At 36.5% G+C, this 16,226-nt stretch overlaps 1 protein-coding gene across 2 annotated transcripts in view; it reads right to left on the minus strand.

Moving 5' to 3' along the window:
• Positions 1-16,226, minus strand: part of LOC121375322 (serine/threonine-protein kinase Sgk1-like) — a 116,191-nt gene that overhangs the window by 84,148 nt on the left and 15,817 nt on the right. For both annotated transcript variants that reach the window (XM_041502719.1, XM_041502718.1), the window contains one exon: positions 2,598-2,681. In XM_041502719.1, the coding sequence (XP_041358653.1) occupies positions 2,598-2,681 (84 nt within the window). The remainder of the gene's footprint in view (positions 1-2,597; positions 2,682-16,226) is intronic.

A 16,226-nucleotide genomic window follows, 5' to 3' on the forward strand; every position in this document is an offset into this window, starting at 1 on the left:
TAGCTGTAAGGGACACATTGATAAGGCAGAGTGGGAATATACATGGTTGTAAATTCGTGCCTGTGTAATACTGAAATATAATATGCACTGTAATTTCGGCTACAGTCAAACCTCCTGAAACAGTCATTTCTTAGACATCTGCTGCTGAGAACATTATTTGTTATTTGTGATAACACATACTTGTTAACAGATACGTGCAATAACATTTTACAGACATACGACTGGCTGCACCTATACGACCAGGTCACCAATACCATACATCCAATGGAAAAGCACTGTAGAAACTGATCACTAGATGTAATGTACAAGTTAACCTGAAATTGACTTGTCTGTGATACACAAGTTAACTTTAAGCACTATATAGGCTGTACATAGGTTTTAGTTGGAAAAGGTGTTTAAATTTATTTTAAATCTCTTTTCTTAACATATGTAAGAAATAGAATACTACATTCGTGTCCATTAGATACCATTTATCTTACAACTTGTTTAAAAATGTTTTTAAACAACTCGTTATAAGATGAACGGTATCTAACAGCCGGTCATGTAGTATTCTCTATATCTAACAGTGCTTCACAATCAGCTGGATCCAGTTAACAGCTAGCTATGTATACCTTCCAACAGAAGACATGTATTCCTTTATTCCAAGGACGGATGACTTAGATCTTAAAATGGACCAAATTTACAAGATTTTGATATTTTTATGGGATTCATTTGAACCCCTGAACCTTTCAAGGGCATGTAAAATTAATATCTCAATAGCTTAGTACGGTAACCTTCTTGTAACAGTAATAAACAAGAGCACTAACTATTAGTATATTACAATACGAAGCAAACATCAAGTGAGCGAACACCATGATTTTCTTTGTTTATCAACATGCTTATTCAGTATTCAAACTAAATGAAAGTTTGTTTTTGTTTAATGACACCACTAGAGCACATTGGTTAATCATCAGCTATTGGATATCAAACATTTGGTAATTATGACTTGTAGTCATCAGTGGAAACCCGCTACATTTTTCCATTAGCAAAAAAGGATCTTTTATATGTACTTTCCCACAGACAGGACAGCACGTACCACAGCCATTGACCAGTTGATATGCACTGGTTGGAATATTAAAAAACCTGTTACCCAATCAGTTGAATGGATCCATCAAGGTGGTTTGATCCTGTGGTACAAGCACCTCAGACGAGTGCTCAACCAACTGAACTAAATCCCGCACACAAAATGAATAAATGCTTAATGACACCAGGTTTGGTACTGGGTATAATACAAGCAGACTTCTGTATATGAAAAAAAAATTGACATCTGTAGGATCTATAAGTTCAATAGCTATACTAAGTGTATAAGTGTAAAGTGCTGTGAACAGTCATACATAAATGATATCGGACTACAGGCTGGTAGGTACAGGGTTCGCAGCCTGGTACCGGCTCCAACCCAGAGCAAGTTCATATGGGTAGGTATAAGGCCACTACACCCTCTTCTCTCTCTCACTAACCAATTAACAATCAACCCACTGTCCTGGACAGACAGCCCAGATAGCTGAGGTGTGTGCCCAGAACTGAGTGCTTGAACCGTAACTGGATATAAGCATGAAAATAAGTTGAAATGAAATGAAATACATCATAATAAGATTACATGGGTATGCTATAAATACCAGAGTACTTCTGAATCAACATAAATAACCAAAAATACACTGGTGCGAGATAAAAAAAAGGGGGCAACAGCATGTAATCAGATCTGTTTCCCTGCGAACACATATCACATTAAGGAATGACGTATTTTGCTGGCTGTTTTGTAACACTCCAAGCCTATCAGACACAGTGCATTACGGCACCAATCAGAGAGAGAGAGAGAGAGAGAGAGAGAGAGAGAGAGAGAGAGAGAGAGAGAGAGAGAGAGAGAGAGAGAGAGAGAGAGAGAGAGAGAGAGAGAGAGAGAGAGACAGAGACAGAGACAGAGAGACAGAGACAGAGAGACAGATAGAGACAGAGACACAGAGAGAGGCAGGCAGACATAGAGAGAGGGAGGGAAGGAAGGAGGGAGAGAGAGACAGGGACAGGGTGAGTAACTGAAATGAATGGATGGATGGATAGATGGGTTTTGGATGTGTGAGTGACTGGATGGATGGATGGATGGATGGATGGATGGATGGATGGATGGATGTACGGACAGATGGACAGACAGATGGACGGACGGACAGATGGACGGACGGACCGATGGACATCAAGAAACAGAATAACAAAGCCAAAAGTGGGAGGTAGAAAGGGGGAGAGACACAGAGATCATGTAGTCCTTGTACCTCATCTTGCAACAAAATGACACTCACATGCAGATTTGCCTTTTCAAACAGTGTATGAAATTATTGCATTGCCTGAAGGGAGGAAAGAGAGAAAAGAGAGTGAGAGAGAAAAAGAAAGAAAGAGAAAGGTGAGGGTGAGAGAAAGAAAGATAGAGAGAGAAATAGAGAAAGAGAGAAAAGAGACAGAGGAGAGAGTGGGAGAGAGAGAGAGAGAGAGAGAGAGAGAGAGAGAGAGAGAGAGAGAGAGAGAGAGAGAGAGAGAGAAAGAGAGAAAGAGAGAATGAACGACAGACTTACCTTTTCAAAGAGTGTATGGAATTCATTGTAACGCCTGAAGATGAACCATGACTTCCCGTCTGCATTGACAACCACCTTGTAGACCTGAAGAGGGAAAATCCGAGACAACATGTTAGAAAACTGGCCTTTTGACAGCGTCCGCTTCACAGTCTTTGTCTGCTCTCTTGGCTTTTCAATTTTAAATTTTTTCTTAAATGATGATGTCGACATGTTCGATATAGAGGCTGTAAGACTTTTCACCACAATAAGCCAATGAGTTATTGTTTGCAAGCACCAAATCAAGTTGCTTATTGTTTACAAGTCACGAGAAACGTTTTTTTTACCCCTTCATAAAGTCAGTGAGTTGACATGAGTAAAACCACTCATTAGGTGAACTTTCACAATATCAAGTTACAAAGCTAATGAATGAATATTCACAATAAGAAAATTCCTAAGGTACATTTAAATACATGCAAGCAATTCATGTAATGAATATTTCCATGAATAAAACAAGTAAACTAATCATAACATAAAACAGGTCACAGGCATTGAGGTATTTTGTTCGTTTTTGTCCTTGAGTATATTTTGGTGTAATCCAGCCGATTCTAATTTCAGATGGTTCATAAATAATAATTATAATTCATTTGCAATAGAAAACATATCCATTTTAATGATATGCAGAATTTGGTAACCGTTGACAGTCAGTGGCTCCTGCAAGTCATATATATAATAACAGTAAAAATATTTCATTTGTTACTTAGTCCTTTAGGTTGCATCTCAAAGCAATGTTTTGGCTGTTGCGTGGTAACCAAATGGCGATTAATTTTTTCCACATGAAATAAGAAAAAAAGTATATCCGCAAGAATAAACACTTGTGATGATCAATATATATCAATATCACAATATACACAGATGATCTCAGAATTTCAATTCCTCTAATATATTTGTCACCAAATTAAACAACTAAATGTAACACAAAAACAACCATGGCAACCAAATAATTTTTCCCCACAGCTGATTTTGTTTTGTTTTTCACTGTGCAGCAATTTCTCCTGAATAAAAGGATCAATGATATGAAACTGTTTCTCCACTCTGCGGGTTTACACAAGGTTGTTTGTGTATAGGTATGACATTATTCTGTCATTGTAAAACTGACATGCTTGTGGTGACACCAAAAAAAAAAATGAACACAGGAAGACTCAGATGACAGAAGATGTAGATTTGAGGCGAGTTTTCTTGACAGCCAGTGTCACTTAAAATAGATGTTTTATGGTTGTGCGTACAAGCACATCGCCCATTAAAAACGTCTTAGAGCTTATGATATAGGCAATGTTATATGGCCATTGAAAAACAACTGGTTCCAGCTCCACATGAATGTAACATGAATGACTTGTTTGTGACTCTGTCACATGTAGTGCAAGTTTTGTTAAACAGTGGTCTAAAATATATAACAGAATAACAGTAGTTGAAATGGATGTAATGTACATACAGAAAAGACTTTCAGAAACAACTTCTTTCTTCTCCATATGAATATACACATGTACCTGTGTACCTGTACTTGCCAATACAGAAAACGTGTTTAATTACCCTAGTTAGTTTATACACTGCTCCATTATGACGTAGCTGTTTGCGGTGTTCACAAGTGAAGTAAATGCATCATGTAACAAGATTCATATATAATACACCTCTAATCAAATTCCAAGATAGTTCCAGTTTTCACCACAATATTTAAGCAAACTTCCCTGTGAAATAAAGGCTGATGGTAGTAAAGAATGATGATGAGAGTATCTAATTGATGATTGCACTGCACAAAACAAATGTTGAAAGAACGATACCAAAATAGGTTATGCCACCTTTAAATAAATACAGGGTGAACTTTTGTCCATTATAAAAATGTTTTGTCCTAAAACATATCACTTTTAAATTTGTAACTCTTTCTTGCTTCTAATATTCACTTCTATGCATCCTTTGTTTGTGATTATTCGGATGTTAGCACTACCAGTATCTTTAAAACAAAAATGTTTTTTTGATATTTGTAAAAACATTTGTGTACTTTCTTCTAGAGATCTGCTTGAATTTGAAGTCTATTGTACAGCACAACTCAAGAAGAAGCTATGAGTCTATTTTGCGTACAGATATCACATGGTCCAGTCATTCAGAACACTTCATCTGCCAATAATAAATCAAAATGCCAATTCTGATTTGTCAGTGAAACGTACTGCAGCCAAAATTAGGTTATGTGTCTTCAAGGTACAATTATGTTAGAGAACACAATTAGATTGTTCACAATATATTTATATATGAGCCCAACACATGTTAGTTTTGAAATATTATTTCACTACAGAGAAAAAATAAAGCACTTTTTCAAGACAATTAACCTGGAATTTAGCCTGTTTTCCAAGAGAATTCCTCAGGTGAAATTCAGTATTCAGAATATGGGAATCCAACATAATTGTTTTTGAAAATCCTCTTCAAAACTTTAATTACAGGTATTTTTTTCCATGAAAAGCTGGGATTTAAGATGCTTTAATGTCCAAAACATTTAAAATCTTATAATTCAAAGAATATTTGTAAGCATTCAAAAATGTCCAAGACATATCAAACTCAAAGTAGCTAACTGCAATAACATCTGTTATCCGATATATGGAATGGTTAAAACAATTAGTATTCCACTGATAAAATTGTGCATAAATTATCCACAGCTGAATAAAACAAAATTCACGAAGACTTGAAAAATCTCAAATTTGTTGAAAACAATCATAAAACCTGGTAAAACCAGCTGTATTGCTATGTGATTCTGTGGATGCTGCATCTGTAAGTGTACATCCGTAACACAGAGAGGTTCAACTTGACTCAACTGTCACTTGCAGATAGCTCAATTTACAGCCAGTGCAGTCTGCGTGTGTATAGATTTTATTGGCCCATTATTCCGTCTTCTGTTCAGTTAGGGATACTAATTTAGAAACTGAATATAACTTAAGCCATCAATGAGAAAAGACAGATAACATCAATTACCCTGTGATAATATTAATTAAAAACTGGTGGTGTTCTCTGCACACACAGAGAGAAATTGCTTACGGTACAAGCGAATTGATCAAATTAAGTCAATGAACTCTGAAACACAGGCTGCTGCAACTTTGATAGTTGTAGACATAATCATAGTTTATAAAAAAATTTATAGCAGGAGATTTTTTCTTCTGGGTTACATTCATTCATCAGAGATAAGAGAAGTGATACATAGATGATTCATCAAGTGTTTTTTATGATGGAAAATATCAACTTACTTTTCTAACTTGAAGTAGATGCTACCCGTTATCTCAGAAATGTGCAGCTTCACCCACAATGTTTTCTGATTCACTCTAAGGGTGAAGGGTGGTAGTATATATATTTGTGGCATTTATGTTAATTGATAAACTGCTGGTAGGAGTTTTAGCCACATATGTTACTATTGTCATCTATGGGATTTGATTTGGTAGTATACACCCTGTAGATAAGTGATCCACTGACAAAACAATATTAACCGGGTTAATGAAGTAAAATATCAAATGGGTTTTGACATGAATATTATGGTTATGTTACTGGTATAGCTAGGTTAAACCTTGTTTACTATACATTTGTATGTATATGATCAGAAATTCTTTGAATCAGGGATACAGTAAGTATTCGCCCACTCGCCAAATGCAAGTAAAAAGTCTGACGGACAAGTTAAAATAATGCAACTATTAGTCTGATAGGCAATATCTGTCATTTTCTGACTGACTGTAAAATGTTTGGGGTGGGTTTTTTCATTACATCAAATGGTTCGTTTATAGTAAAAGGCATGTTGCTGGTTTGTTTTAAATAGATTGTACTGTTACTTACTTGTGGGATGTCATTTGAATTTTGTAAATCTATATAAAAGATGTAAGAAATTTTTTCATCTTTATTAGAATATTGATTTTTTTATTTATTGATTTGTCAATCAAGGTGTGAGGGCTTGTTTCCATTTGCCACATCATGTTGATCACTTACAAAATATGTACAAAGTGTCCTTAATAATATATCATTTGAAGTGAAGACAGTGTATGTTACAATATTGTTAAACAATAATTTATTGTTAGGCTGGCAGACTATAGTAGATTTTCTGGCGGGCTAGTACATGTTAGTTGGTTCTGGTCTGGCAAACCAGTAAAATATTTTCCATTTCTGCACCCCTGTAAATTGTTTAATATGCACTTACAAATACTGACAAAAAGCAATACTGGATAATACAAACACTTCACAGCAAAGAATGACTGTAACAAAAATCCTCATCCTTAGTCACGTGCCAGAAAGTCCAATGACATTCAGTCCAACATCACAGACATTCAACCTCACAGACATTCAACCTCACATCACCGACATTCAACCTCACATTATGGACATTCAACCTCACTGACATTCAACCTCACATCACAGACATTCAACCTCACTGACATTCAACCTCACAGACATTCAACATCACAGACATTCAACCTCACATCACCGACATTCAACCTCACATTATGGACATTCAACCTCACTGACATTCAACCTCACTGACATTCAACCTCACATCACAGACATTCAACCTCAGAATTCAACCTCACATCATCAAACCACAAGGACTTGTATTCTATATAGAGACACATAAATGTTTTGGTCAGGTGGAAATTGTTTTGCACAAGCAGATGAGCGAGAGCAATTGTTTCCATTAAACCACAAGGACTTGTATCCTATATAGAGACATCGTGATGCTCATCAAACCACAAGGACTTGTATCCTATATAGAGACATTGTGATGATCATCAAACCACAAGGACTTGTATCCTATATAGAGACATTGTGATGATCATCAAACCACAAGGACTTGTATCCTATATAGAGACATCGTGATGCTCATCAAACCACAAGGACTTGTATTCTATATAGAGACATGGTGATGATCATCAAACCACAAGGATTTGTATTCTATATAGAGACATCGTGATGCTCATCAAACCACAAGGATTTGTATTATATATAGAGATATCGTGATGCTCATCAAACCACAAGGACTTGTATTATATATAGAGACATTGTGATGCTCATCAAACCACAAGGACTTGTATCCTATATAGAGACATCGTGATGCTCATCAAACCACAAGGACTTGTATTCTATATAGAGATATCGTGATGCTCATCAAACCACAAGGACTTGTATCCTATATAGATATCGTGATGCTCATCAAACCACAAGGACTTGTATTCTATATAGAGACATCGTGATGCTCATCAAACCACAAGGACTTGTATCCTATATAGATATCGTGATGCTCATTAAACCACAAGGACTTGTATCCTATATAGAGACATTGTGATGCTCATCAAACCACAAGGACTTGTATCCTATATAGAGACATCGTGATGTTCATCAAACCACAAGGACTTGTATCCTATATAGAGACACATTGTGATGATCATCAAACCACAAGGACTTGTATTCTATATAGAGACATTGTGATGTTCATCAAACCACAAGGACTTGTATCCTATATAGAGACATCGTGATGCTCATCAAACCACAAGGACTTGTATTCTATATAGAGACATCGTGATGCTCATCAAACCACAAGGACTTGTATTCTATATAGAGACATCGTGATGATCATCAAGCCACAAGGACTTGTATTCTATATAGAGACATCGTGATGCTCATCAAACCACAAGGACTTGTATTCTATATAGAGACATCGTGATGCTCATCAAACCACAAGGACTTGTATCCTATATAGAGACATCCTGATGCTCATCAAACCACAAGGACTTGTATTCTATATAGAGACATGGTGATGATCATCAAACCACAAAGACTTGTATTCTATATAGAGACATGGTGATGATCATCAAACCACAAGGACTTGTATCCTATATAGAGACATTGTGATGCTCATCAAACCACAAGGACATGTATCCGATATAGAGACATCGTGATGTTCATCAAACCACAAGGACTTGTATCCTATATAGAGACACATTGTGATGATCATCAAACCACAAGGACTTGTATCCTATATAGAGACATTGTGATGTTCATCAAACCACAAGGACTTGTATCCTATATAGAGACATCGTGATGCTCATCAAACCACAAGGACTTGTATCCTATATAGAGACATCGTGATGCTCATCAAACCACAAGGACTTGTATTCTATATAGAGACATTGTGATGCTCATCAAACCACAAGGACTTGTATTCTATATAGAGACATCGTGATGATCATCAAACCACAAGGACTTGTATTCTATATAGAGACATCGTGATGCTCATCAAACCACAAGGACTTGTATTCTATATAGAGACATCGTGATGCTCATCAAACCACAAGGACTTGTATCCTATATAGAGACATTGTGATGCTCATCAAACCACAAGGACTTGTATTCTATATAGAGACATTGTGATGATCATCAAACCACAAGGACTTGTATTCTATATAGAGACATCGTGATGCTCATCAAACCACAAGGACTTGTATTCTATATAGAGACATCGTGATGCTCATCAAACCACAAGGACTTGTATCCTATATAGAGACATCGTGATGCTCATCAAACCACAAGGACTTGTATCCTATATAGAGACATTGTGATGCTCATCAAACCACAAGGACTTGTATTCTATATAGAGACATCGTGATGCTCATCAAACCACAAGGACTTGTATCATATATAGACATCATGATGCTCATCAAACCACAAGGACTTGTATTCTATATAGAGACATTGTGATGCTCATCAAACCACAAGGACTTGTATCATATATAGACATCATGATGCTCATCAAACCACAAGGACTTGTATTCTATATAGAGACATCGTGATGCTCATCAAACCACAAGGACTTGTATTCTATATAGAGACATCGTGATGCTCATCAAACCACAAGGACTTGTATTCTATATAGAGACATCATGATGCTCATCAAACCACAAGGACTTGTATCATATATAGACATCGTGATGCTCATCAAACCACAAGGACTTGTATTCTATATAGAGACATCGTGATGCTCATCAAACCACAAGGACTTGTATCCTATATAGAGACATTGTGATGCTCATCAAACCACAAGGACTTGTATCCTATATAGAGACATCCTGATGCTCATCAAACCACAAGGACTTGTATTCTATATAGAGACATGGTGATGATCATCAAACCACAAGGACTTGTATTCTATAGAGACATCGTGATGCTAATAGTGATTTAGATTTAGTCTGTAATACTCATATCAAGTGTTCACTTAATGCATTCTCTCAGTATATTTTGTAATAGTATTACATACAGTATTACAATAAAATTCAACATCATGAAGAAATTCAACATATCTTTCCTAATTTGCTTTAGATGATTGCACTCCACCAAAATGTGAACACTGTCAGAATACACTGACCATGTTCACATTGAGGTGGAGGATCCTTTTTCAGAATGAATGAATCTGTCAAGTACGGTATGTATGACCGATGCGAGCATGACCCCAAGACCCTGCATTGCCTGTAGGAGGACTGCCACTCTCCCCGTAGTGGCTTGACACAGCGAAGCTTGTTCGCAACCGCACAGTTCCAATCATCTTGCCAAGTGAAAGAAATGTATTGATTAACGCTATGTTTAAAACCAGAGTAAGCTACATTAAACGTGATACACATGCTAACTGTGTGATCTTTAAATCTTTAATTTCATTTGAAATGTATACTGCTTAAATTACAAATGTATGGAATCGTGAGCTAAAGTTTTTTTTTTTTATCCACAGTGTTTTATGATTCATCACCTATTGGATGTCAAACATCTGATCATTTCGACATATAGTCTTACAGAGGAAACCCGCTACATTTTCCATTAGTAGCAAGGGAACTTTTATATGCACCATCCCACAGACAGGATAACACATACCACAACCTTTGATATATCAGTTGTGGCACACTGGCTGGAACAAGAAATAGCGAAATGGGCCCATCAATGGGGATCGATCCTAGACCAACCACACATCAAGCGAGCACTTTACCACTGGGCTACATCCCGCCCCAAACGGTTTTTAAAAGCTTAAACCTAAATTGATATGAAACTTACTTAAAATGACAATTAACACTAGAGCAGATTGATATGAAACTTACTTAAAATGACAATTAACACTAGAGCCGATTGATATGAAACTTATTTAAAATGACAATTAACACTAGAGCCGATTGATATGAAACTTACTTAAAATGACAATTAACACTAGAGCCGATTGATATGAAACTTACTTAAAATGACAATTAACACTAGAGCAGATTGATATGAAACTTACTTAAAATGACAATTAACACTAGAGCAGATTGATATGAAACTTAAAATGACAATTAACACTAGAGCAGATTGATTTGAAACTTACTTAAAATGACAATTAACACTAGAGCAGATTGATTTGTCATCAGTAGTTGAATGTCATTTTGAAATTCTGCTATTTGGTCTTCAGAAAAAACCCATTGTTTTCATTAGCAACAAGGAATAGTTTATATGCACAGACAGGACAGCACATACCAGTCTTTGATAATCCAGCTGGTTGGTATGGAGAAAACCTAATATTCGTGCTTATATCCAATTAAGGTTCAACCACGCTGTGTCCTGGGCACACACCCCAGCTATGTGGGCTGTCTGTCCAGGACAGTGAGTTAGTTGTTAGTGGTTAGTGAGAGAAGAGGGTGTAGTGGTTTTACATCTATCCACTGAGTTGTTAAAAGTCAGTCTGGGTGGGAGCCGGTATCGGGCTGCGAACCTTGTACTTACCAGCCTTATGTCCGATGGCTTAACTACAAGACCACCGAGGCCAGTCCACAGGTTCATCAAGGTGAAATAACACTTAAAGTGACTTGTCAGCATTTCAGATTTCTACTTTCTAAAAGTAATTTTAAATGTTTAACAGCTGAAATCAGAGATATATTAGCTGAAAAAAAATCACATCCTGAGAATTGAACATCATCATAAAGACTGTCCTCTAAAGAGTTCTTTAAGATAGCCCCACTCAATGGATTATGACTGAAGATTGAATCACAATGGTGAAATATTTATTACTGTAGGTTTTCTTTCACCACCACTATCTCTTGTTTCCACAAACCCATAACTTTGAAATGAGTAATGTGGGCATGAAAAGGTCGAAATGCTGAACAATCCCAAAGGACAGACAATTGAGACGTGGTAACTAAGAATTACCAAGTAGTTCAGACGTACATTTTGTCGACTGTGGATCAAAAATAACCAGACTTCACATCAATTCAGCTTTAAAGGATGTTAGCACGCACTTTGACAAACAAGTTTTAACAGGCCGGTGCAAGATATTATTGATTTTCATTGGAACTGAGGATTTGTCAACAATTATGGAACGAACAGTACGTTTGAAGCAACATTGATCGAAGAGGTTTTTACGATTTTTCCAGCAATTGTCTTTTGACGTGAAAAGAAATAATCTGTCTTGTCAAATAAATATTTAAAACAGTTCGTGCTGCAGCACTGGTTGAAAAAGAGGCTTAGTTTTTCAGCAACCAGGCCACAAGTAGGCCTATGACATTTTTTGGGGTGTAGAGTTCATGAAAGTATAATTTATTACCTTTTGAAGTTAACATTTTCTTTTAGCTACCAAAACCTAAGATTTGATGTCAGAGTTTTTTTCTAGTCTCATAATATACAAGATAACAGATTTTACAACCAAATCTGAATGACAAAACCATTTTCCACAATTAAAACCATATCTCTGCACAAGGCAGAGTCAATGGGTCTTTTTGCAGTCATGATTTCTTCTATTACATATACAGGACTGCCACTTCAAAGGAGATCCTTAATTTACAGGTACTTAAATCCTTCTTGGTTCAACTGTAGGACTGCCATTCTCAAGGATATCCTTAATTTACAGGTACTTAAATCCTTCTTGGGTTGACTATAAGACTGCCACTCCATGGACTGGTATAATAAACCAAACCTTGCACAAGACAGAGCTCAGTGGAATATATATATATATATATATATCTGTAATGCATGCACTCATGAATCACTGTTAAAACAGTGATGATATCAGGTGTACATTTTGTAGCTCAGCGATACTAGTAGTGCCCTTGACAGAAATGTATTCGATCATAGGTTTAGATCCACTCCATTCTAACCATTCTCCCATGCATGGTACATCAAAACATATGTGAATATAAAAGAAACCGTGCTGCTACATGGCATCTGATGACCACTGACTAAAACAATGTGCCGGGGTGTTACTCTACAAAAATTATTTGTTTTTCTTTTGCACTGAGTTTTCCTATACCTCTCACTACTTTGAGTGGACAGATCTATTTGCCCAATTAGTATTATCATTCCTGTGACTTTCTAGATTGAGATGAATCAATACCGCCAACTCAGCAAATTCTTAATTTAATATGACAGCAGCAAGAAGCTGGTAAGATAAAGGCAAAGTCTTTATTTAGTATGGCAATGACAATCTGAGTGTAATGTGAGTTTGACTGTAGAATAGCCAGGTTCAAACAGTCTGCTAAGACTGAGTCACATCAGAGCATGAATAACAACAGCCAAGTCAGTGGCAAAACTAGTATCATCTTAAAGGGAAGTGGGGGAGGGAAAGAAAGAAAGAAAGAAATGTTTTATTTAACGACACACTCAACACATTTTAATTATGGTTATATGGCATCAGACATATGGTTAAGGACCACACAGATATTGAGAGAGGAAACCTGCTGTCCCACTTCATGGGATACTCTTTTTTATTAGCAGCAAGGGATCTTTTATATGCACCATCTCACAGACAGACATACCAGTCGTAGTGCACTGGCTGGAACGAGAAATAGCCCAATGGGCCCACCAACAGGGATCGTTCCCAGACCGACCATGTATCGAGCGAGTGCTTTACTACTGGGCTACGTCCCGCCACGTGGGAGAGGGAGACAGTCAGATATAACAAGAAGCAGGGATTTCTGACCCAGGACAGAAATCCCTGTTAAGAGATGTCCGAGTTAAAGAGGTTCTGTTATGAGGGAATTCAAGGGTCATGTTTTCAGGGGACGGGATTTCTCGTTCCAACCAGTGCACCACAACTGGCCAAAGGCTGTGGTATGTGCTTTCCTGTCTGTGGGAAAGTGTATATAAAAGATCCCTTGCTGTATTAAGAAAATGTAGTGGGTTTCCTCTGACGACGAGTCAGAATGACCAAATGTTTGACATCCAATAACGATTAATTAATCAATATGCTCTATAGTGGTGTTTTGTTTTCATGGATTTCACTGTATATCAAATGAAAATAAAACAGGATGAGAGTATACACAACAAACATTCTAAAACCCTTGGATTTAATTATGGGGGTGGGGGTCTGGAGAGGATTCTGTCATGAGGGGATTTTGTTCTGGATTCAAGACAGATACATAGAGAATACTACATGAGTGGCCGTTAGATACATGTACCATTTATCTCACAACGAGTTGTTTTACAATGTATCTAATGAGCGAAAGTGAGTTTGATACATTTCTAAACAACAAGTTGTGAGATAAATGGTGTCTAACGGACACGAATGTATTATTCTATTTCTTACATATCCTCAAAAACCAGGTTTTAAGCAAATTTTACATCTTTATTGACTAAAATATATTTACCACCCTTTGCACTTGTAGCAGACTTATGTGTCATAGACACATGATTGCCAGGTTAACTATACGTCGTCAGTTTCCACCGTGCTGTTTTTTTTTTGGACATATGGCATTGGTCACCTGGTCATCACCTAGGAGCAGCTAGTCATATGTCTTAAAATTGTTAACACACGTACGTTTGTAAACAACTAGATGTGTTATCATAAATAATCAAAGAAATTGGGATAAGAGCACTGAGCTATATTATCAAACTAATTTTAATATAAAATTTTATATAAAAAAATTTCACGATGAAAAAACTACCCCGTAATGGTATGGCCATAAAATCTGTTTATACATGTACTAGTATGCAATCCAGAGATTATTACAGTACTTTTTCCCTTGTTTTTTAATGCTGAAATAGACCAACAAGTTCACCTATTGCATAGTCTCGCCCGATATTTTTAGAATTTGTATGCTCCCGAATAACGCTATAAAAGGCAAAGTGAAATTGGTCGATATTTAAATTGTTATTTCGTAGCGTGAGAGCTAAAAGTGGCAGATACCACCTAAAATGTAATTTTTGCATATTCGGAATCGCCATCCCCGATTACATATTGTCACAAAAAAATTGTAGCTGTGTCTCTAATTGCATCACTTATACAGGATTTAAATGGTCGTAAGTGAATCACAGATACCAATTTGCATGGAAATAGACGTAACTGACACATACGACTTTCCTCCGATTTGCTTCCTGTCCATTATGGTCGTGTGTGGTAGATACACCCTTTTTAAATACAGTTTGTTATATAATTATGTCTGACATAGGTTGTATGTGCCAAATACGACACATATGTATTCTTTGTTATCAGTCTGTGATAGAAATTACAAATGTGAAGTACAATAGAGCATACATTATGTCAATATTTTTATGTGCTTGAATCCTAAAAATAATATGACTTTTGTCATTGTGAGAGCCCGGTCTATTTAAGAAAAACATTTGGTACTGCATGCACCGAACCATTTGGCAACAGACAAGAATGGTGTCTGTATATATAAATAAGAATTGCAGTAACATTAATATTTGTATGGTTTGCTATTTTATGTGCACCATAATTATAATAATAAACATGTTTTGGTGAATTTTCTTGAAAAACAAATACATGTATCTATTTTGAAGTGTTTTTAATTGAAGCAAAATTTCGAACATGTAATTTGTATCTGTAGATATAATTTTAATTCATAATAATGTTCTATGTGGCATATACGACCAAAGTGCAAGCATAATCACACTGATTTTGGATGTACATATATTTAATTATATGTTACGGTGATCAAGTTCCGCCTTTCAGCTGCCTTTGAAGATCTACATGATTGCCCTAATGTAGGCATGGATTAACAATATTGCACATACAAACGTCATTTTAAGTTATCCAGGACAAAGTCCAGTAACAAAAGACAGTGCAATCAGACGTAAGGTTAAAAGGCGAATAAAGTGAATGTGGCCTCAACATAAACGATAGCAAGATCTATGAACTTTGATTAACTTTACAGTTAACACATATTTGCAACAGAATATCCCATTCCTGAGTCAGACCCCTCATCCTATTGGAGGCCGGACTCAGGATAGGCATGTTCGAAACCATAGTGGTATATGGACTATAGACATGTTAAACCAGTTACTAAGCTAAGCAACAGAATGTTGAACGTGAACATGACACAACACACACACCAAAACATTAGCACAACACAGCATGCACAACAGAAGCTGAACATGACATGGCACACACAACATAAGATGAACATGACAAAGCACACACAACAGGACATGAACATAACATGGCTCACACAACAGGACCTGAATATGATATATAGCATACACAACAGAATGTGGCACATCAACAGAACCTGAACATAGTAGAGAACTCACAACAAAACATGAACATGACGTGGCACACACAACAGAACCTGAACGTGACATAGTACACACAACAGAACCTGAAGAAGAACATGA

The sequence above is a fragment of the Gigantopelta aegis genome, chromosome 6, assembly GCF_016097555.1.
Source record: "Gigantopelta aegis isolate Gae_Host chromosome 6, Gae_host_genome, whole genome shotgun sequence".
NCBI lineage: Eukaryota > Metazoa > Mollusca > Gastropoda > Neomphalida > Peltospiridae > Gigantopelta > Gigantopelta aegis.